The 24,329-nt window shown below is 42.3% G+C and overlaps 1 protein-coding gene across 2 annotated transcripts in view; it reads left to right on the top strand.

Moving 5' to 3' along the window:
* The window catches only part of ADAMTSL3 (ADAMTS like 3), a 340,042-nt gene that overhangs the window by 276,657 nt on the left and 39,056 nt on the right, over positions 1-24,329 (top strand). The window contains exons 22-24 of one of the 2 annotated variants that reach the window (XM_041752918.1): positions 970-1,097; positions 3,288-3,416; positions 4,473-5,216. In XM_041752918.1, the coding sequence (XP_041608852.1) occupies positions 970-1,097; positions 3,288-3,416; positions 4,473-4,600 (385 nt within the window). In that variant the 3' untranslated portion in view covers positions 4,601-5,216. Of the gene's footprint in view, positions 1-969; positions 1,098-3,287; positions 3,417-4,472; positions 5,217-24,329 lie in introns of those variants that run through there. The other variant, XM_041752919.1, reaches the window with a different exon arrangement.

Below are 24,329 nucleotides of genomic sequence, written 5' to 3' on the forward strand. Positions count from 1 at the left end.
TGGGGTGGGAGGGGGGAAGGGCATTCCAAATACAGTGAACAACATATGCAAATGCTCAGGGTGATGAAAGATCATAGAATGTTCTGGAAACTGTTAGAGGTTCATTATGGCTGGAGCATAGGGTGAGCACCATGAAGTGACAGGAAATGGAGAACTGACTCTTCTCCAGCTTGCTAGTTCTAGAATTCATGAAGAAAAACATACAGCATTTAGTGGTCAGAATAGTTCATCTTGCTAAGATCTGGAAAGTGGGAGATGGCAGGGGAAAAATAGTTTAAGGATGCCGACCCAGGTGATCTAGAAGCAGCTTCAGATTGTCAAGAAAAAAATTAAAAGAAAAGAAGAACAATCACCCTTTTCTAATCCCTGAATAGTTACTTCACCTGTCAGGATATACCTGAGCAATACTGGTTCTTGCAGTATTTACCTGCAGGTGTTTATGGCTATCTGTAATTGGGAAGCCATATGGGACTCATACAGGTCAGTCCTAAGGCAGCCTTAGCACTGCTACCTCCTCTGACTTCTCCATTTGGTCCTACTGAGGTAACAACTTGAGCCAAGCTGCATCGCCAGACAGCCCACTTGCTTCCGGTGTGAAAATCTGAACCAAAAAACTCACACCTGCAGTTCACAAGGAAGGGTTTGGGCACACAGTGAGAGGTTAATTTCCTGCAAAGTGACACTTGCTAGTTTGTCTTTCTGAAAATGTGGTAGATTAAGCATTGAGTTCATCCAGAAAAGTCTTTTCTGGTGCAAAGTGAGGCAGAAAGACTGGCTTGTCAAGCATGTCTGGGTACTGCATCTCTGAGCTCAAACCCAGGAGGAAGACTCTTCCACTCTATAGTCTTATGGGCAGGATCTTTGCCAGCTCAGAGTATAATTTTGCAGTTTTCTTTCCCTGGGACATGCTGTGAGCCTAGAGCTGTGAAATACGTTACATGAACGCACCCGTTTCTAACTGTTCTACAGGATAGTCTTGGCTGGAATGGGAAAAATGCAGATACGGAACCCTACAAAGAAGGAGCAAGGAACGTATGGATGCTCTGTGGCTAACCATCTTGGTTCAGATGTGGAGAGTTCTCCAGTGCTCTACGCAGGTAATGCCCGTTGTTGAAACCTGGGATGCTTGGTTTGGGATTTTCTAGGGCAGCAGCTCCCAAAGGTCAGCACGGACAGCAGAAATACTCGAGGGCAGGGGGGTTGTCTAAACACAGATTTCTAGACCCCATTCCTGGAGCTTTTGACTCAGTAGGTCTGGGATGGAATCCAAGAGTTCACATTTTTAACACAGTCCCAAGTCATACCAATGCTGCTGGCCTGTGGACCAGATCTCAAAAATGTCTGCTTTAGAGCTTGCCTTCTGAGAACTGGGTGTTAATGAGACAGAGTTTAACTGGCAGCATTGATAGTATGAACTTCTCATTTTTTAAGTGCCACCAGCCAATGCAAGTGAATAATTATCCTCTAAAAAGGGCTGTATACCTCCAGAGGCATACCTACCAGTCCTTCAGAACACTTTCAGAAGTGATGTAAATTTACTGTCTTCCCAGAAGGCAGATGGTATCATTTTAATATTAAAATGTGCTTAATTACGAAGGAACACTTCTGGGTGATAAGTTGTAAGCAACGCTTCCTTGTGGTAAGTTCCTGTTCTGGGATTATAAATAAAACGAGCTCCCTCCTCCAGCTATCTGCCTTGTGGTTTCTGGTATCTGTGGCTCACAGGGAGTAAGAGGAGGAGAGAAGTACCAGGGATTAGAATCCAGCATTCGGACAACTGAGTTCTGAGCTTGGTAGCAGGTGCCTTGTATCCACACACTGAGAAGGTTGGACCAGTTGAATTTAAAAGCTCCTTGAAACTGTCTGGCTTGAGCTTGAGCTTTGCCCCTAGCTGCATTCCCCAGGTGGGGCCTTCAGGCCTTGACTTTTTTTTTTTTTTTAAGATTTTATTTATTTATTCATGAGAGACACAGAGAGAGAGAGAGGCAGAGACACAGGCAGAGAGAGAAGCAGGCTCCATGCAGGGAGCCCAACACGGGACTTGATCCAAGGTCCCCAGGATCACATCCTGGGCTGAAGGCGGCACTAAACCGCTGAGCCACCTGGACTGCTCCAGGCCTTGACTTTCTGTGCTCTGACCCTCCTGTGAGCATCAGCCCTGAGGTTGGGAATTCCCAGGAAGAATGGCAGTCCCCTTTGGGGATCATAAGTCTCCCTTTAGGCTCATTGAGGACAATCCAGATTCCTGGGAGAGCTGGTACAGCATGTCCTTTGGCTCCTGAATCCATGGATACCAAACAGTCCACTGAAATGCACTCATTTTGCACGCACATGCATAGGTGACAAAACAGGCCTCTCCCCACAGTGGCTCACATGCTGATGGTAGAGTAAGGAATGCAATCATGGAGGTCATCCTCCATGGAGGGATACTCTGTCAACACCCTTTCTGGGTTGTTGCCTTCCCTGACCCTCACATGCTCCTGAGAGACTCCTGGTCAACCAGCACCTTCTCCTGCCTCAGCAGCCACCAGCCTGTGTGGTTTGGAGTCTCCCACCAATCTGAGTTGCTTGAGGCCAAGAGTGACTGTTTTCCAACTTTGCACTCCTGTTGTTCAGCTCAGGCACAAAGTTTATTTCCTGAGTGAGTTAACGAAAGCATCTGCTTAAAGTCCATGTTTCTCAAAATCCAGGGACATAAAAGTCCTTGATTAGGTTCTTGATTCTTGGTGACTTGTTATTATTTCCCCATGCAAGTTTTATGTCAGTTTGTTCCAAGTTTTCCTCCCAGAGAAAGAGTCAGCTGGTCCGAAGCCCTGGTGTGTTGGATCCTGCCATTTCATGCAGAGTGGCACTGCAGAGACATTGGCCCTGCCCTGCCCTGCCTCCTTGGCTTTTTATGAACTGCTGAATTCCATCTTTTTTGATTTATCAAAGGGAGATTTATCTTCTATTCTGGTCATAAAACCAGAATAACCCCATAACCCATCTATGGTTGTTGCTGTGCACCCTGTGGGTATCTCTTTGACTGTGTCCGTCCATCTGTCTGCCTGTCCATCTGTGCACTAGGCACCCCCTGGCTGTGTATGTGGAAATCCTAATGGGCACCATGAGGGATACAGAGAGAGCCAGATTCTGCCCCTGCTCTTACAGAGCACAACCAAGTTTACCAAATGCACAACCAAGTTTACCAAATGCACAACCAAGTTTACCAAATGCAGTTTACCAAATGGGTTTAATCGGAGCAAAAGCCTGCACCTAACACAGTTTCCTGCTCCCTTTGAATTAAGAGGCACCTGCCATCTTGTCTATTGAAAGAAATATCAGCAGACTGGAACACAGCCATCTGTCCGTTGTGGTTGGAGGCATCATAGAGGCAGCCCTGCAGGCAGACGTGACAATCCAATGTCCTGTAAAAGGCAAGTATGGGCATTTCCAGCGTGGGGGGGTGGAGGGGGGCATGGCCAGTCTACTGTTGCCAGGAGATGTCAGCTGGCAGTTTGGTATCTCAGACCTCAGCCTGATTGGCTTAAAGATCTGATTTTCCAGCAACCTGACAGTAGATCTGTCTCTCAAGGGTGAGACCAATTCATATGAGACCAGTGTGTAAAACAGAATCCCCATTTATCCCTTTCCAGTGAGGACTGTGACTGCCTTGCACACTGGCATGCTCATATTGGCCAACCCAGGACACTGTGTCTCTGTGGGCAGACCTACATGACAGGCCAACTTCTAGTCCTGTAGTTGCTGAGTAAGCAGAATGTCAGGGAAGGGATTTGCTGGAAATTGTTAGATGTGTCCCCCAGCTAGGCAAAACCAGGTTTGGGGGTGGGAATATTAGGGTCTCCTGGCCTACACTCTCTCTATCCTGGACAGTCCTAAGGCAAGCATAACCAGTCTATGCCTCAGTGGCTCATTCTGCATTGTTTGCAATGGCAGATAAGCTTTCTTTCTGACTCCTTCTTTCTTTAATAGAAACAACACTTACAGTCCCAACTTGCCCTGATGTCAGGCCATTCTTTCTCTTTGAATCACAGATTCTTAAGTCTTAACCTGGACCCATGCATCCCCAAACTGGGATAAATGTTATATCCTGCACACATGTACATTTTATGGGGTCAGGGGAGCTGTGTGAATAATTTTGATCAGTTTCTCAGTGAGATTTGTGAACTCTTTGCAATGAAGATCTATTTTAAAGTGACTGAGGGCATGCCCGTGATTTACTGTACATTCATTCATTGCCAGGGCGACTGTGTCTCCCTCAATTCCAGCTAATAGAGTCCCTGTAAGTTGTAGCCACTTCAGATGAATCTGACTGAGACCGTGGCCCAGATAACCAGGGTGACCCAGGGAGTCCTTTTGCTGTTCTTGGTAACATAGTGACCATGCATGTAGTGAAGTGATCCTGGGACACATCCCCCTACCTTCCAGGCACTCCCTCCCTGTGATGATCTGTTCCTTTGCCATGTTTCCAGAGCTGCATCTTTGGCTCATCAAGCAGTGGAAATTTGCTAACCCCCAAGGTATTATTTTTCACCCCTTGGAAGTCCCTGCAGTGTTTGGCCTACGCAGACTTGCAAAATCCCTCCAGCCTCCCAACTGACTCCACCCACAAATATGTGAGTTTTCTGGCAGAGCGCACCTACCATTACAGAACGGGCCCGCATTCCCTGGCCGCACCGAGGAGAAAAGCAGAACGGAACTTTGCAGTTGCCAAGCCACAAACGGCTAGAGTTTCTCCAGCCCTACACCTGCAGAGGATTCTGCAAAATAGATCTGACTTCTATTAAGAGAAACCTCAACTTTTAACATTATTTCTAAATTTCTTACTTCCACAATAGTTTAAAATCAGGCATTCAGGGGATAAGCCATTGAAAGGATCCTGGTGTATTACTCGCTGTCATAAGTCGGGGGCCGGATTCAGTGGCAACTGCTCTTGTGAGTGAAACCTCCAGCAAAGACATTAAACTCGTCTGGGTTTTATTGACTGGGCCAGGCCCAGTCAGCATGTGGGCCTCTTTCTGACCTTTCTCTACCTCCTTCCTGCCCCTCACCTCTGCACCCCGGGGTCTGGATGGAGCTTGGTGTTGGGAGCACTCCTCTGCCTCCTCCCCCACTCCTTTCTCCTACTGGGAGCTGCCCCATTGGGTTTTTCTTTTCCTGGCAGCCATCCCCTATGGACTGGACCCTGGGGACTCATCAGGACCTTTCTTCTCAAAATAAACCTGTCTCACTTTGAGTTATGTGCCATTTTAAATAAACCTATAGTGAACTTACTGTGTTTTCTTATGGGCAGAAGCCATAGGAACAGCTTTTTATGGAGATCCATCTTTTTAAAGACAGATGGGGAAGCTGGTGAAGGGTCAGAAAACTTGGGTTTTACAGACAGTTCTGTCCCTGGCTCATATATGACCTTCCTACCCTCGTCTCTACAATGGGAAAGGCACCATGTTAGTGGAAGGAGGGACTTTGGGTTTCATGGAATCCAGTCCCTCATTTATAAGTGAGGGCAGTAGAGCATTTACAAACTTGAATGCTGCTTCTCAAAATTATATTTTCATATTGCAAATTGATACTATTTCCGTAAATCAGTGGCATATATTAATTTTTCTCTTCTCAGTTAACCTTAAAATATTTTCCAGTAATTATAGTGAGCTCATCTATTCATACCTTTTAGACAGATTCATAGGTTTTGATTTTTTTTTTTATTATGGCCAAATATGTCTTATTTAATTCAGGTATACAGATATCCAAAGTGATTGTCTCCAGTCACTCTTAGGTGATATTTCAGTAACTGTATTAAATATTAGAACCTGCAAATCTGTATGTTTAAAAGTTAGAAGTTTTAAGTTGCACAAGTTATTTGCCTTCCTCTTTAAAAAGATTTTTTTTTTTTTTCCCTTTAAAAATGGAGGAAGAAGAGTTTAAGCTGCATCCTCTCTGCCACCTTCTGGCAAGAAAGAAAAGCTCATCTGAGAAAAGTTACTGATAAATCTAGCTGTGCATTTTTTTTCCCTAGTGTTAATGCTTAAGTAAGAACATCATTTATTTTATAATTATCTATAATTTACTTTGCAAATTTCTATAAATTTCTATAATTTTCTATTTTATAATTTTTTATTGCATGTATATTCTGTGTTGCTTGTTTTTCATACTCAAGCTCATTAGAAGTGCAGCTAACCTGAGTCTCTGCTATAGCGTGGTTTTGTGTGTCAGGCTCCTCTGGATGCCAGAAATTCTACTTGCAGGGGTAGCCTTTGTAACAAGGTAAAGAGACAGTTAACTAGAATGTGCACAGAGATAGGGGAAGAGAGAGAAAAATGAAAAGAGAAAGAAAAAAATGTGAATAAAAACAACCTAAATCTCTACCAGCAGGAGAAAGAGGCCATGAAAATATATTCATTTCCTGGAACACTATAAAGTAGTAAAATGAATAAATTAGAGCTGCTGAATCAACACAGGTAAATCTTTAAAGCATGATCTTTCAAGAGGGCTACTAAGAAGGTTCAAGGTGGGAGAGAGTGTCATCTTTTCCACAAATGGTGGTGGTGCTCTTGGATACCCACTTGCAAAAGAATGAAGTGGAACCTTATATCATATACAAAACATAACTCATGGTGAATCAAAAACCTAAATTTGAAAGTTAACACTATGAAACCCTTAGTACAAAACAGGCACAATTCTTTAGATCACTTTAGTCACTTTAGGTTAGGCAATAATTTTTTTTTTTAAAGATTTATGTATTTGAAAGAGAACAAAAGCAGGGGTAGAAGAAGAGAAAGAATCTTAAGCAAGCCCCATGCTGAGCAGGGAGCCTGATGCAGGGCTTGATCTCATGACTTAGGGATCATGACCTGAGCCAAAATCAAGAGTCCAACACTTAACTGACTGAGCCACCCAGGAACCCCAGGTGATAGTTTCTTAGCTAGGATATAAGCACCAAAACAAACAAGTGGGTCAACAGGCTTCTTCAAACTGAAAAACTTTTTTACTGCAAAGGACATATCAGGAAAGTACAAAAGCCCACAGGATGAGTGAAAATGTTGGCAAATCATATATTTGATAAGAGATTGTCCAAAATGTAAAAGGAACTCTTAGAACTCAGCAATAAAAAGACAACCTCGTTTAAAACAGACAAATGATCTCAGTGGACATCTCTCCAAAAATGTACAGATGACCAATAAGCACATAAAAAGATGCCCAACGTCCTTAGTCATTGGGGAAACCTAAGTCAGAACCACAATGAGATACCACTTTCTTTTCTTTATTTTTTTCAAATTCTATGAAATCAATTAACATATTGACATATTATTAGTTTCAGATGTACAGTTTAGTGACTCATCAGTTGCATAGAAAACATAGTCATGAGATGCCACTTTCCTCTCTGTAATGGCTGTAATCAGAATGTATAAGCATTAAAGATCATAAAAGTGTGAAAAATGTAGAGAAGTCAGAACCCTCTTGCACTGCAAGAGGAATTTAAAATCATATGGCTGCTTTGGAAAATAGTCTGATGGTTCTCCCAAAAGTGAGACTCAGCAATTCCACTCCTAGGTATACACACCCATGACAAATAAAAACACACATCCCCACAACCCTGGTGCATGAATGCTGATAGCAAAGAGTAGGAACAATGTCATGTCCATCAACTGATGAACAGACAAACAACATGTAGCACATCCATGCAATGCAATTTTCTTTGGCCGTAAAAAGGAATGAAGGGCTGATCCATGCTAACACATGGATAGATCTTGAAAAACTGCGGTGAGTGAGAGAAGCCAGACACAAAAGATCACATATTGTGTAATTACATTTCCACGAAGTGTCTTGGACAGGCAAATCCACAGAGACAGATAAGATGCTGCTGGTGACTAAGAGACTAAATGGCAGGGATGACTAATGGGCACACATTTCTTGGGGGGATGAAAATGTTCTGGAATTATCAAGTAGAGATGGTTGCATGACTTTATGAATGTGCCAAAGAAGTCCCTGAAGTGTACCCTTGGAAGGGTGAATTTTACAGTATATAAATTGTATCTCATTAAAATCATAATCTGAATACCCACAATAGGATAACACTACAAAGTTTTCAAGACAACAAATCATAGGTACCACTTATCAGTATGTAAGTAATGGCAAAAATGCGCAGATGTTCCCAGGAAGGATGGACACCAGTGGCAGGGTTGTCGGTACTGCCAGGAAAAAAAGGAGAAAAAGTTTGGGGCAGGAACTTTAGCTTAGCTATGATGCTTTACTGCTTAACCAAGAATTAAAGCAAATATAGTCCAATATGAATGGGAACTAATTTTGCATCCTAGACCCGTGGTTTTTTTGGTTTTCCTCTCTGCCCTGCCTCTGCTGTGCTGTGGGACATTGGTCCTGTCACATACTCAACCGTGATTCTCTGTTACAGAATAAGGGATTGGAGGCTGATGACCAGCCCTAAAATTCTACCCTAGATCCTTGGTCTTTTGCAGGAATCTGGGACAAATGGAAGTAAAAGTAGGAAAAATGCTTGAGCTAAGATACCTGGCCAGTCTGGGCTTATAACTGAGTGCCAACAAACTTCTTACCCAATATCAGGAAGACTGAGGAGGGAACCCAGAAAGATCTCTCTCTCTAAAGAGCCAAAGAGGAGATGGAGGGGTGGATAGTGACATGGATGAAGGGGGTGACGAGGTACAGACTTCCAATTATAAAGTAAAGAAGTCATGAGGATGAAAAGTACAGCACAGGGAATATAGAGAGTCAATAATACTATAGTACATATATTGTAGTTAGCATTTCATAATTTGTATAATTGCTGAATCCCTGTGATATACACCTGAAACCAACTTAATATTATATATCAACCCTAGTTCAATGAAAACATTTTTAGTGGATAAAAAAAGGTAGTTACAATGTCCTTATCAAGGAGTTACTTGGAGCTGAAACACCAGTCTGTGAAAAACTCATTTACCTATATTATGATTCAAACACTATAGTTGTAATGGAAAAAGAAGAAACCAAATACTGTAAGAATCTGTGATTTGGTGAAACTGGAATTTCACCATTTGAAAAACATCTTTCACAGAGGGTGATTTGAAGCAATGTAGATGGCCTTGACTGGAAACCACCCAGGTCTTGGTCTTGGGAGTTGAATATAGAGTCCTTATTTTTTGAAAACAAGACCCAGAGAAGTGGGACCTGACCAAAGGGGTAAACCTAGTCCATGGAAGGGCTGAGTTCACTGCTTCTGAAGCTAGCACTCCTTCTGCTCCAAAGGTCCCCCCTATTTTCAGTTTTCTTGTCTCCTTATAAAAAGTAACACATCTCATTATAAAATAATTAGAAAGCACAGCAAAGCATTAAGAAGCAAAGAAATTCCCACAATTCCATCACAAAGACACAACCAGCATTTCCTCTTTGTTGCATTCCTGTAACCTTTTCTCATTAAGTCAGAATTTTCTCATGACACTAAAAAAAAATCATAAATATAATTTAATTGCTTCACAAATGATATGAATGCAGCTCAACTAAGCCATTCTCTTATTTAGGGAAAGTTGAGCTGCTTATACTCTTTACAGTAACATATAGCTATATAAGGAATGTTTTTTGTGCATATAACATTTTTGTGTTGTTGAGATTAATTTTTAAAACAGATTAACAGGATTAGAATTACTGAATCACAGGTCATTCAATGTTTTTATAATATCTTAAGGCATTAAAATTTCGATAACTCAAAATGCTTATCACAAATTGCCTTCTAGAAAGAGTATCCTATTAGTGGTGTGGTTAGTTTAAGCCCTACATCCCTATCAGTGTTATGCTGCCCATGGATGGGAAAGGATAGGGAAACATGAGGTGGGAGTTTACAGGATTAACCCCCCACCGTATATGGACAAGCAGGTGGTGGGAAGCGCCAGTGTGCCCAGGTAACAGTGGGGTGCTTGGTGCTCCACAACATGAGTCGAGGGAAGGAAAGCCTTTCAATGTCTAAGAGATGGTGGTCAGAACATATGACATAAATTTAAAAGTAGTTTCTTAAACAGATTTTTTTTAGGATTAAAATTCTGTTGAGTATACCTAAAGTTTTGGTGATGTCTAATGGAATTACTAGCTTTCTTTACTGGGTTTAATAATTTCCCTTACAGGGGAGGATTTTGAGAACATTTTTGTGGTACAGCAAAATGATATGGTTAAAGTCCTATATGTAGCTCATCTCTCTGACAATTATTTTCACCCAAAAGCCATTGGTTTATATTACGTAGTGTAGAGTTCGATGGTAGTCACGTAACATCTTTAAATCACAAATCTCTTTGATCCTCTCTAAAGAAAAAGAGCCATTGCTTCAGAAAAATACATTCACCTTCAAAATTTGGCATATAATTTTCAGAATATTTGAAAACCTGAGGATCATCTGCTTGCACCTATTTTATGAACTAAACATTTTGTTGCTTTTGGCCATATTAAAACTAATTTGTTTTTCTCAACCTATGGTTTTTGAAATGTATGCCCTCTTCTATATTATGGTTATCCATTTTTAAACCATATAAAATCCTTAAAGGAGAGAAAATGAGTGAAAGTATCAGTGAGGGTGACAAAACATGAGAGACACCTAACTCTGGGAAACGAACAAGGGGTAGTGGAAAGGGAGGTGGGCGAGGCGTTGGGGTGACTGGGTGAAGAGCACTGAGGGGGCACTTGGCAGGATGAGCACTGGGTGTTATGTTATATGTTGGCAAATTGAACTCCAATAAAAAAATTTTAAAAAATCTTTAAAATTGCTACAATTATTTTTAAGTATATTTAAAACCTATTCTTCCACTCAAAAAGGCTACCCATCCCTTGCTTTCCCCTACTTCTGCCTGTGATACAGAAGTCTTCCCAGCACCCTCCTCTCTTAATACTATATTCAGTCAAACAATCAATCATAGGTGGTTGGAAATTCCACACATTTTTTCCATCCATTCAGCAAGCATTCACTAAGCATGTGCTAAGTCCAATCTCGTTCTTTAGTGTGCAGTAATGAATAAGACCTGGTGTCTACAGCTTTATGGACAAAGAAACTATGATATAACAAATGCAGAAATCTGTGTGTATGAAGTGCATCACACACCTACAGGAGAGAATAGTTAAGGCTTCTAAAGGATTAGAGGTTTACAGAACAGATGATGTTACAACCAGGGCACTTGGAACAAAAAGAAAGGCCATTTGAAGCAGAAGAAACAGCATATATGCAAAAGCACAGAAACATGAAAGCTCCTGGCTTATTTGCAAAACCACAGTCAGATCTGGGTGACTTAAAACAGAGGGTGTGAAGGAGAGTGGGAAGAGGTGGCTTTGGAAGTATAAGTTGGAACCATATTGTGAAGGGCGTTTAATGTCAGGCTAAAACCCTTGGACTTCATTTCATTGGCAATGGGGAGGCAAGAAAAATTTGAAGCAGAGTAGTAGTGTGAGCTAATCTGTGTTTTAGAAAGAGCATACTACCTACAGCATGGATGAAATGATAGAGGGGAAAGAAACTGCAGAAAGCCATTAATTGAAATCAGTGGAATTGTATTATGGCCAATTGATTGGACTGTTGGACCAGTTACTCAAGATATTAAATGCTTCTGATTTGTCCAACAGGGAGAGCCAGCATATCTGGCATTTAGCAACCAATGTGTCACTAATTGGAGATCTGGAACACAGGTGTTCCCAGGCCAGCCCAGAGTGTTGGCACATAGCAGTTGAGTTGAACTCAGAGAGTCACTACATTGCAAAGAGCTAAAGGAGTGTATGCTGATAGATAGCATCTCGTAAGGTGCACATTGAAAATCCATCAAAACTCATCATTAATAATTTAATGTGTCAAAATACGAACAGCCTACAAGGTGGATATGATTATTGTTTTTGTTTTGCTAGTGAATAAATAGGCTCAGATACGTGTAGTTACTTCCCATGTCTATATATCTAGTGAGTGGGTAAACTCAGATTTCATCCCAAGTCTGTGTGACTCCAAAGGAATTGGTTGGAAAAGGAGAATCTGGACTTGAGACAGAAGAAATGGGAACTCCAGAGTGCTATTCAAAGAGAAGGATGTCAAGACAAAAATTCTGAGGGGGGAATTAGGAAGTGCCACAGCTTGGAGACAAGTGTCAGAGGCTCAGGTATAGGCAACAACCAGGGCCCAATTCTGGCCTGCAGAATTGCCCCCATGGTGTGAGATTGAGAGTCCAGGGAGCATACACAGAGAGGCTGGCTCTTGCTCGCTCGCCAGTGGGATGCTGGCCAGTGTTAGGTCAGGGGTCTGCCTCAGCGAGCTGGGTCAGCACCCAGGCTGATGGAGGCCTGCCTGCCCCCAGACACATGCTTCTACCATTACTATGATGATGACAGGAAAGGATCTGTCTAGTAATGACTCTCCACTCCCTCACCTAAACCTTGGTACCCTTGCCCCAGACCTCTTTGTGTTCATATTTGGATTATTGAGCTAGTGGATTAAAAAGACTCATTTTTAAAACCATTTGCTGTTCTTTGAATATCTATCTGTGGAAGCTCCATTCTCAGTGCTCCTCGAGTGAAGATTTTCTCCTCATCTTTGATTCACATCATTTCCCGTATGGAGAAAACTCTCTACACAATTAAGAAGTAGCAAGAAATGCTAGAATAAGGTAGCTAAATATGCAAGATGAAAAACAGGGCTATTCTAGAACCTATCAAATTTCATACTTATTGCAAAAAGCCTCAGGCTTGGGTGTGTGTGTCTGCAGATACTGAGTCATGCATGTCTTAAAGCCTCCAGACCACAGCTATTGTGGTTTGGTTCTGTTATCAGCAACACTGCTTTCATCCTCATGTGTCTATACCCTACTTCTATCTTCAGTACCACCAGTATGTTTCTGTCCCCAAACCTCACAGACATCCCGCCCCACATTCACCTTCACTCTTTCGCATGATAAAAACACACTGACCCATAGGTCTTTTATCATGTAATTTAACATCCTAGGCCCACTCATTCCCTGTCTCCAACTAACGTTTCTCCTGTATACTATCAGTAGACCAGCAAATAAGCCAGTGGTTTTCAAACTGTAGATTCTATGGAGTCTTGTCAAGGACCCCAGTCTTCCTTTTCTACCCTGCCTACCCTTTCTGCCAATGTACAGTTCAACTAAAAGACCTTCCTGTTTTATGGTTTTATAAACTAGATTTTTTCTAAAAAAAAAAAAAAAAAAAAAAATTAAAATTGGTTCTACTACCAGCAGTGTTTGAGAACCACTGGGTAGACCACTGGAGTAGGGCCTAAGACCCCCATGGCAAGTTTCTGCTCCCAAAATAACACGTAACCTTGGGCACCTGGGTGGCTCAGTCAGTTAAATGTCTGCCTTTGTCTCAGGTCATGATCCCAGGGTCCTGGGATCAAGTCTCATGTCGGGCTCCCTGCTCAGCGTGGAGTCTGCTTCTCTGCCTCCCTCTGCCCCTCCCCTTGCTCTTTCTCTCTCTCTCTCTCTCTCTCTCTCTCTCTCAAGTGAATAAAATCTTAAAAAAGTAAAAGAATAAAGCTACAGGCTTCCTCTTCCAAAATAACACATAACCTTTCCACAATTACATCTTATTTCAGATCTAAATAACTTTCACCTCACAGTTTTTTTCATTACTGTGTTTCTCACATGGAGACTCATTAAATCCACCTAAATTGTAATGTTAATAAAATGGCCCAGACTTGGTCCTGTTTGAGCCTGTGTTCTGTGTAGGATAGACCTGTGGGGATCCAGGAGGGCAGGAACTAGGTTTGTCCTCTGTGCTTTCAGACATCCGGTATTCTCTTGGTGATCTTTTGAAGTGCAGATTTCTAAACAAATAACTTGCTTCAATTCCATGGGTCCCCAGTGGTGGCTCTAGGCTGACCTTGTGTTCTCTTGGTTCTTCAGGAGGCTGTTAGAGCCAGAGCCAGAGTGGCTAGTGCTGAGTTTCCCAGACTTGTATGAGATTTGCTAGTAAACAATTGGGAGGCTTTTCTTAAAAGCCAGCAAGAGCCAACATCAAACCGATTACACCTACTTATCCTGTAAGAAAGGCTCTCGCTTGTTCTGTCCCCCAAGAGCGTCAGCGTCAGCTTCTCCCTGTGTACGCTGAGACCCCCAGATAGTGACAGAGGGCACAGGATAGCTGTAGGGGCTGGAGGAATATTTATTGTATAAAACACATGGAACCGGTGAAAGCCCTCCCATGACCCATCCATAGCTCTCACTCCTTTGCCCCAACTATGCCTTTCTGGGATAGGGCCCACAGGACCCACACAGGGCCAGGAGCTAAAGGAGAGAAAAATATTGTTGGAATTCAACCTCCAGAAAGAAAAAAGCATGAGGGCTTCTTGGTATAGTCTGAAAAAGGATTCAAGCCCTGGTGATAAAAAAAAAAAAAATACTCATTGTGGGGAAAACACCATAGGACCTGAATAGATTTCAGCATCTCTACTAACATCCAGCTTAGGTGCCCCTCTGTTTTTCCTTATCTTTTCTTTTATTTAATTTATCTTTAAATTATCCACCCACCCTACCCCAGAGAGTCTGATTTAATTTATCTGTAGTATGGCCTGAGAATGTTGTGTTTTTTAAATTCCCAAGGCAATTCTAATGTGTATCCAAGGTTAAGAACCAATGCATTAGTCAGTAAACAGGGCCAGAGAGTCTCCTGGGACTTATCTCAAATGTTATCTCAAAATGAGAGACATCCTCAGGAAACAGTGGGTAGCAAGGAGTGATGGGCAAGGGTCTGCATCCATGCTCTGGGCTCATTCTGAAGGTGGGATCAGGCCTGTTAACAGCTGAGACCTCAGTGTGCTAAGGTCCACAGAAGAGGAATCAGCCACAGAATCAAAGAGGGTCAGGGACAAGAGGGCCTGTGATGGATCTTCAAGAATGAACAGAAATTTTCCAAGTGATGGGCGCCTAAGTGGCTCAGTGGTTGAGCATCTGCCTCTGGCTCAGATCGTGATCTCAGGATTCTGGGATCCAGTTCCCATCAGGCTCCCCAAAGGGAGTCTGCTTCTCACTCTGCCTATGTCTCTGCCTCTCTCTATGTCTCTCATGAAAAAATAAAATCTTAGAAAAAGAGGAAATTTTCCACGTGATAAAGGAGAATAGCAAATACTCTACTCCACTGTGGAGAGAAGAACACATGGAAAATCTTAGCAATACACAGAGTGAGGCATGTTTGGTGAACAGTGAGGGCTGGACGGCTGGGGCCAGAGGATGAGCTCTCGTTAACACTCAGTACCCATACACTGAAAGGGCTTTTGCGTCTGTATCCTCTGGAAAGAGTGCAAGCTTTGGAGCTGGGAAAACTGAATCTTTCTCCCCCTCATTCCTAGGGAGAAAGGACCCACTTTATAGAGTAAGTGAGGGCAGCTTGGAAAAACGAGAGATGAGCTGGAGCCTTGAGGGAAGTGGAAGGAGAGCCCTGGGATATCAGCCTGGCCTTGGCTTTGGGTTTGCCAATGACAGCAGCAGGGCCAACTTCAAGGTCATGGCACATGATTTCCAAATAGGCAATACTTTTCATGTAGCCTTTGAGGACCATATCTTAGCTCTTTGTTCATCAGCATCCTGGTGTTACATTGGTCAGTTATCAAACTTGCTGTTGATCAGGAAAGGCCTCCAGAATGTCTAAGGTTATCTTCATTTTAGCTGTTGTTGCAGAAGTCTCTGACCCAGTGTGAGTGGTTTATACCATTTGGATAACTTCGGCATGCATCACTGTGCTTGATTTGTACCAGCTTTGACTTTTAATCTTACTCTTCAAGGAACCACTGGAGGGTTTTGTTTTCAAGATAATATGTGGAATAACCCCCATGGGCCCTTTCTAGCCTATGAACAAGCCCCTGGGGGCCAATATCCAGCAATGGATTGTGTAGCACTCATGAGATATGACTGGTGGACTTCAAGAGAACTGTCCAGTCCCAAGCAAAGCAGGAGTCAAGGATGGCCACACTAGGAAGAGGCTTGTTGATACCCTTCCTCCATGGCAGAAGAAACATATTTTAAAAGTCTCTGGGGAAAGATTCTTGGGGCTAGATAGTACAACCCAGATTGTTTCTAATTCCTCAAATCAAATTGCTTGGAGACCTGATTATGTCAATCCATTAACATCATTTTGCTAGAGAAGAGAAAGTACTTCAGCTATTCAAGTGAGTTCTGTGATTGGTAAAAACCATAGCCTTTCGTATATTTGGAGGAAGTTCTGGATATGGCATCACTGATAAATAGTCCTTTATATCCAAAAAGCGTAGATTACATATTGCCAAAAAGAACGGAAGGGTATGCAATTAACTCAAAATGGGAATATTCTTACAAAATTTACTATATTGTGAAGATTGACTCCACTGTCAAACGAGTATATTCTCTGTGCTGGAAGTGTTGAGGTTTTTTTCTCTGACACTGGAACTGTGAGCTCTTGTTTGTTTCATTTATTAGTAATGACTCTCTGTGTGGTTTGTCTACAATGTGTTCAATCTGCCTCTTATCCTATGAATTGACAACACCATTTCTTCATAGGCCCTGGAAGTAACTAATGGTAGCTCAAACTCAATTGTCATGTGGGAAAAAAATACAGAATATTGTATGAGTGTTGAGTAGCTAGAAGAAACAAAGAAATGAACGAAAACATCAGGTATAGTATATGTGACATGTTGATATAAAAACCCAGCATTTTAGAGCAGTCTAATTTAGGCCAAGGATTTTGTAGTGTGGAATTTTTCATGAACCTTTCAAGGATGAAGGATATTTGTTTTTAAACAGTGACTATTTTAAAGACACCCAGAGGTGCAGGCTTTCTGCAACACATGTTTTACAGCCCCTCCAGATCTGAACTTTTTTCCACAACATTTGCCTTCCAAAAACTACTTCAGCATTGTGGAAACAGAACGTTGAGTATTTCAGAGCTGCGCTGCGCGTCTTAGGGGAAATAGCCTGTCTTTGAGGTTAGATAAATAAGTTTAAACTATTTCTGACATATTGTAGCTGTTTCAACAGAGCAAACATTTGTTATTTTGAAAGACCGTAAAGAACAGCAGTATGAAGAATCCCATCTGAATTTCCTCTGGCTTCTTCCATTCTTTGAAAATGTTCACATGTGTAACGATGCTTGTAGGTGCCGAGTTGCAGTGGAGACCTTCCTTCCTCTTCCCTCCATGCTGGAGATCTTCGTGTCTCCTTTCGCATCTTCAAACTTGCCAAGTTCTGTTTTGTTCTCTGAACTTCCTGGTATATGTAGAGTATCACTATGTGTATAAACTCACTATCATACCCTTGCCACTCAGAGGTTGAGATTTAAGTGGAATTGTCTCTGACCTCTGTCAGTTCCAGAGATTGGAAATCCGGAAGACTTCTGGAACTGACTTCTGACAGTTCTGGGGGGCTTACCCTGGCCTGGGTGCTCTGCTTCTTGCACTGACCTGGTAGGCTCTCTCTCTTGCCCTCTATCGACTGGGATACAAAATTCAGTTCCTTGATAGGTTTCTACTCATAGCAAGACATTCATTAATACCAGGCATTTGGTGACTTGTCAAAACAAAGCTGAAAATTGAGGGCTTGTGGCAGAGGCACAAGGTGGCTCCTCTGCTCCCTCTTCTTTCTCAATCCCATCCTCCTTCTGGTTTCTCCAACCCCTGGGATTGCCATAGAAACTCCAAATTCTTCTCTCCCTGTGATGTGGCTCTTGCCTACAAATGCATGCATTGAAATCTTGAAAAATGTCTGAAGGAAAAGCATCCAGCCTCTTCCAAAGACAGCTGGAGTTGTAGAGAACAAAACTATTTCTCCAGCCTGTAGTTGGTTCTGTTGAATTTAATCAACAAGCCTGCTGCGTGTAAGGCACTGCTTGGGGGCTTCTGAGGTGTAGTGGCGTGGCACGTCTCAGCCCAGAGGAAGCTCATGGCTGATTTTTTGCCTGAGGCCTCTTTGCTGGAGAAAGAGACAGCCTCCTGAGGGGAGTCTTACCCTTCCTTCCCTCCTGAAAGCTTAAAGGCAGAAGAAGCTGATGCTCAGATTTCAGCAAGGCTAAGACCCTAGTACCTGGCAGAGTGCTGGCACACAGGAGGCACCTAAAGAGTACTCACTGGATGAATAAATTCATGACTAATAAAAGGTGTAGGGGATTTTTCAGGGGGAGGAGGATAGTCTGAGTGGCATTTATGTTGTCCCCTACACCAAGTGATGTAAGCAAAGGCACGAGGGACTTAAAGCATCTAGGACATAACTGTGCTTCAGAATAACTAGTGACCAAAATGGACTAAAAAAAAAAAAATGTTGGAGAGCTTTTCTTTCTTTTCTTTTCTTTTCTTTTTTTTTTTTAACAAAATGTGTACCATGAGGCCCTGAGGACAGGTGAATCCCATAATAGGCAACTCACCCAAAGCCAAATCTTCCTCTGATAAATCCTCCTCTGATTTTATCAGCTTGGGCTGATAAAATACTATAGATTGGGGGGGGGGGGGTGGGGAGAGGGAATCACAACAGACATCTGTTTCAGTGTCTGTGGCTGGGAGCCCAAGATCAAAGTGCCAGCAGTCTTGGTGTCTGGTGAAGTCCCCTCCCTGACTCACAAAGAGCACCTTCTCACTGCTTTTGCACATGATGGAAAAACGGAGAGTGGGCAAGCTCTCGTTTCTTCCTCTTCCTAGAAGGGCACTCATCCCATCACAAGGGCCACACCTTCATGACCTCATCTGAACCTCATTACCTCCCAAAAGCCCCATCTCCAAATACCATCACACTGGGGGTTAGGACTTCCACATAGGGATTTGTTAGTGGGGAGCAGGGAGGGACCCACACATCCATGCAAGGGCCCTGCACACTTTGGATTCAACAGGCTTCCTGAGCACCTGCTGCATGCCCAGCTGAAACAAGGAACTCCCAGAAAGCTGCAGTCTTAACTGTGATACAATGTCACAAACACAACAGTGTCTGTATGAACAGGACTCTATAGGAACTGGGAGGGGAATACAAGCAACTCCAGGGCTGTTGTGAGAGGAGTAGACCAAGATGAGAAAGTGGGAACACTGTGGATGAGTGACAGGCACGAGTAAGGATAGCTGGCAGGCCTGGCAGTGTCACTGACAGGGCACTGAGCAGACTACAGCAGAGGGTCTGCGGCCAGAGGGTTAGGAGGCAGCCAGAGGTGTGGTCAGAGCCGCGTGGCACAGGCTGGCACTGCCAGGACTATGTGCCTCCGTAGATAGGCAGGGACCAGCACTTTGCTCCCTCTGACTTTACATGGAAAGATGGTTTGGAAGTAGGGAAGCCAGCTGGGAAGTTGTTTCAGTAATTTAGAGAAGAATTATGGTGCTAAGCTATAGCAGTGGCCATGGCAATGGGGAAGAGGAGACTGGATCCAAGGGAGTTCTAAATTAGAAGTGATTTTTACAAACTTGGGGGCAAATTACCCATGGAGGATAAGAAGGTGGGAGCCAGGAGTGGCTCTGAGGCTCCAGGGTGAGTGGCCAGGTGGCTGGGCCATTGTAATGATGATGAGGAGCAGAGGAGGAGGGAGATACCATTGGCATGGGGCATGTAGAGTTTGAGGCATGTGGGGGCTTGCTGATGGCACTGGTCTGGGAGGATCATCAGTCTTTTTTTAATAGCGTTGTATTAGTTTCAGGTGTACAATATAGTGACTCAGCCACTCTATACATTACTCAGTGCTGTGACAAGTGTACCCCTCATCCCCTTCACCTGTTTCCCCCCAGCCCCCCATCCGCCTCCCCTCTGGTGACCACCAGCTTGTTCTCTAGTTAAGAGTCTGTGTTTAGGCTTATCTCTCTTTTTTTCCCTTTGTTCATTTGTTTCTTAAATTCCACATATGAGTGAAATCATGTGATAATTGTCTTTCTCTGACTTATTTCATTCAGTATAATACCATCTAGGTCTATCCACATCGTTGCAAATGGCAAGATGTCGTTCTTTGTATGGCTGAGTAATAATCATATATCTATACCACGTCTTCTTTATCCATTCATCTATTGATGGACACTTGGGCCGTTTCAGTAATTTGGCTGCTGTAGATAATGCTGCTATTAATGTAGGAGTGCATGTATCCCTTTGAATTAGTATTTTTGTCTTCTTTGGGTAAATTCTCAGGAGTGGATTCTATTGGTTCTATTTCTAGATCCTATGGTTCTATTTTTAAGTTTTTGAGGGACCTCCACACAATGTTTTCAACAGTGGCTGCACCACTTTGCATTCCCACCAACAGGCACGAGGATTCCTTTTTCTCTGTATCCTCACCAACACTTGCTTGTCTTTGTGATTTTAGCCATTCTGATTGTGATTGCATTTTGACAATTGCTTATTCCTTCCTTCTGGAAATACTTTCTCCTCAGCTTCTGGGAAACCACTCTCTCCATTCTACTCCCGCTCTGTCACATGTTCCTTTTCAGCCTTCCTATGTTGCTTTCACTTCATCTCTCTAGTCTACTGGGGGAAGTGCCTCAGGGCGAGCCTCAGACATTTTCCATTCTCTGGCTGTCCTCACTCCTTTCTCAACCTCATACACGCTCAAGGATTCAATGTTATCTATATGCCGACAACTCCCAAATTATATTTCCAGCCCAGACCTCTCCTCTAAGTGCTAGGTAAACAGATCCAAGTACCTGCTCAGCATCTCCCCCATGACTATCAGATGTGTCAAACCTAACAAATTTCAACTGAACTCCTGAGTTTTGCTCCCAAGTGGCCTGCTCTCATAACTTTCTTATCTTAGAGAGTGGCATTGCCATTATTTCAGGTGCTTGGGCCAGGAATCTTGGTATCATTATTGATCTGTGTTCCTCTCACACCTCTCTGGCAGTACCCCGCCCTCCCCGCCATTCCTTTGTTGGATTCTTCAAAACATATCCACCTTCAACCTGACCACTTCTCACCACTTTTATTGTTACCACACTGGTTCACCCCACCATCATCTCTCAGCTGGATTGTTATAACTGCCTGCCTCTCTGGTCCCCCCACCTCTGCCCTTGCACCCTGAGATCTGTTCAGGCAGTCAAAACAATTCTTCAAAAGATCTCATGCCATTCCTTAAATCCTTTAGAATAAAAGCCAAATCTTCACAGTGACCTGTGAGGCCATGATCAGAGCACCCCCCCCACCAGCAACCTGCCACTTCTCTGACCTTGTTTCCTACCTCACCTCCCTTTCTCACACCTCTGCAACTCCACTGTTCTTTCATGATCCTCCAAAGTAGGAGTGTGCTGAAGAAGTCTATGGAGTTGCTTCTCAGAATAGTATTTTCAAATGCAGAAAATAAAACACATCATATTATAAAGAAAACTAATTCTCAAAATCCAGATATGAAAATGTTAATAAATCAAAAGTATGATCTAATAATATAAGTGCTTCTTTCCTAATGCGATCACTTCAAAATCTACAATCAGGTCCAATAACTACCATAAGTTTGAAGTAGTGGTGGCGTAGAAGATATGTTGAGATATCTGCAACGATTGTAATGTGAAATGAAAATATTTCTCTGTGGTTTCCATGAGCAGCAGAGTCAAAAATACTGCTACCTTGGTTGTTGCTTGTGTTCATAGTTGATGGAAATGCTGAATGTCAGCCAACGTTACTGAAAAGGTCACGGAGCCCTGACTTCCACCTAGAGACCCTGAGGTTAATGGACTCCATGTGAGGAATCTGCTTCCAAGCCGAAGCACCTGCTGTCCCTTCTGCCTGAATGAAACCCCCACATGTACAGTCTGGCTAAAGGCCTTGAATAAACCTCCTTTCAAGTTGGAATTGACAGCACTATTGCTTACATGCTTCCTACCATGGAGGCATAATGATGAAGCCAATGCATCTGAAATGCTTCAGGGTCTCCTCCTGGAAGAGGTTTTATAACTTGAGAAAACCCCCATTTATTTAGACTAATTATAGAAGATAAGTCTGAATTCACTAAGATCCTTGAATTATAATGTTTTTTCAAACTTATGTATTGCTTTCAAAAATATTTAGCCACTGGGGGATTACTCCTTGGGAGCTCTTAAAGGAATCTCCTCCAATTAGTGAATAATTTAAATTCACATATATGGAGACTGGAGAAGTGTTTGAAGAGATTTTTGAAATGCTTTACACTTTTTTAATCAAAATATTTAAGGAGATTATTTTCTTCCTAGCTAATACAGCCCTTCTCCAAGCTACCGTGGATTCCAAAATAAATGTGCATGAACGTATGAAGATTTCACCAGAGTCCCGTATTTTATTACCTTGGAAAAGAACATTGCCATGAATAACCAAAAAGTCACACTGATGTATCCTTGAGATAAAATGATTTTCTTCTAGGAGATCCATTCTTTTGTTCACTCCTTTATGCATTCAGCAGATATTCATATGTCTGCTCTTTGCCAGACACTGTCGTCACAGCCTACTGGGGAGGCCTGAGATTAATGCAGTAAAGATGCTCTGAAGGAGTGCTGGTCATAGAAAGCACATAAAAAAACATGAGTTGAATAAATATATAAAAGGAAGGGTGAGCGGATGAATGAACGAATTGATCTCACACATATCTTAAAGTGGAGGGGGATCCCAGGAGATAGTTTAACACAGTCTCTTGCCCTTACTCTTGTCAGTTTTGAGCAATATGATCTAAGATATTCAGGAAACCACAAATTCACTACTGTGGTCTTTCAGCAGAGAGTTTGCTCTTCCTAATGTTACCATTTGAAATAATAATAAAATGTGCAAAAGACACCAAGCATCTGTAGCACTGGGAGCCAAAGTGTCTGGACCTGGGTGAGGCCACAAGGGATTTCTGCTCATTAGAGTTCTGAGTCAGAACACTGAGGTTATGCAGCAAAAATGATGTAGAATAAGCACTCAAGAGGCCCATGAAGAGTATCCACTGTATCAGAAAAGTGAGTGTGAGGTAGTGTATGTGTTGTGTCTCCCCAAAACTCTAGAAAAGCAAGATGAAAACAAAGAGAAATTTTAAAAAGCTAAACTTTAATTTGTTAGTTTATTTAACTTAAAATTGTTAAAAGAGTAAATCTTAAATGTGCTTACCTCAAAAAAAGCAATGGTAACTATATGATACCATGCAGGTGTTAACTAATGGATGCTGGCAGTCATTTTGCAATATACAAGCGCATCAAACCAACATGTTGCACATGTTTAAAATGCATGATGTTTTATGTCCATCATATTTCAATAAAGCTGGGGGGAAAACCAGCTAGAAGAGAGGCAGAAATTAAAATAGTGGCTGGAAAGACTTTTAAAAATCAATCAGAAATAAAGCCAAATTAGAAACAGAAAAATAAAACACTCTAAATGAAATGAGCAAAGTAGGAGCAAGTTTCAGAATTGCTTGCAGAATGCCAAGGAAAAGAGCAGAGAGCTAAAAACAATGATACTTGGGTGATGGACATGGAGGAAAGACGTTAATCAACTATTTGGTGTTCCTGAGCGAGAGAATGGAGCAAAAGGAGCAGACACAGAACTTAGAGACATATAACAGAGAGAGAGAGAGAGAAGGTAAGTTTTACTGAATGGAAGGAATCAATGACTAGTTTACAGATCCAAAGCCCCAGAGTGTTCCAGGCAAAATGGATGAGCAAGTAATACTATCTCATGATCAATACCCTAGCAAACGTTTTGAAAATTTTGATCATAGAAAGAATCCTGCAAGAATCCAAAAAGAAAAAAGGAGATGATAACAGATTACTTAAAGGATAATAAAAAATAGGCTTGCCTCAGACTCCTTCATAGTGTGAAGGCCCAGATGACAATGGGCAGCATGAGCCATGTGGGGGAAGGTGCATCGCAACACTCCAATTCTGTGACCAGCTAAGCTGTTTCTTAGTGATAAGAGAAAATGTTCTCACCCACTCAAGGATTCATAATCAATCCTACTCACTGACCTACATTTGTGGGAAAAATACTACCAAGATGCTGCCCTTGCCCTGTCAAGCAAGAAATGCATCTTAATTATGATCACAGAGATATTGCAGCATAAAAGCAATCACACTGAAATATTGGAACAATTTAAATACAGAATTTAAGAGTTTACTCTAGTGACTGAAAAAATAGATTGAAAATCTCAAAAAAAAATGTTTAAAAGGAAATATATGAGAAGTAACAATGTAAAATGACCTGAATTTCAAATCCCAGTTTATGTCAGAAGAAAAAAAAAAAAGGATAGGGGAAAGATGTAGGAAGGAAAACCTCACCTTTCTTTATCCTAGGAGAATTGGTGATCTAGGAGATGTCATTTGAGTTTTTTAACTAACTTTTTAAAATTTAGAGATAGGTAAGGTGCCTGGTTGACTCAGTGGTTAAGCCTCTGCCTTTGGCTCAGGTCGTGATCTGGGGGTTCTGGGATGC

The sequence above is a fragment of the Vulpes lagopus genome, chromosome 4 (assembly GCF_018345385.1).
Source record: "Vulpes lagopus strain Blue_001 chromosome 4, ASM1834538v1, whole genome shotgun sequence".
NCBI lineage: Eukaryota > Metazoa > Chordata > Mammalia > Carnivora > Canidae > Vulpes > Vulpes lagopus.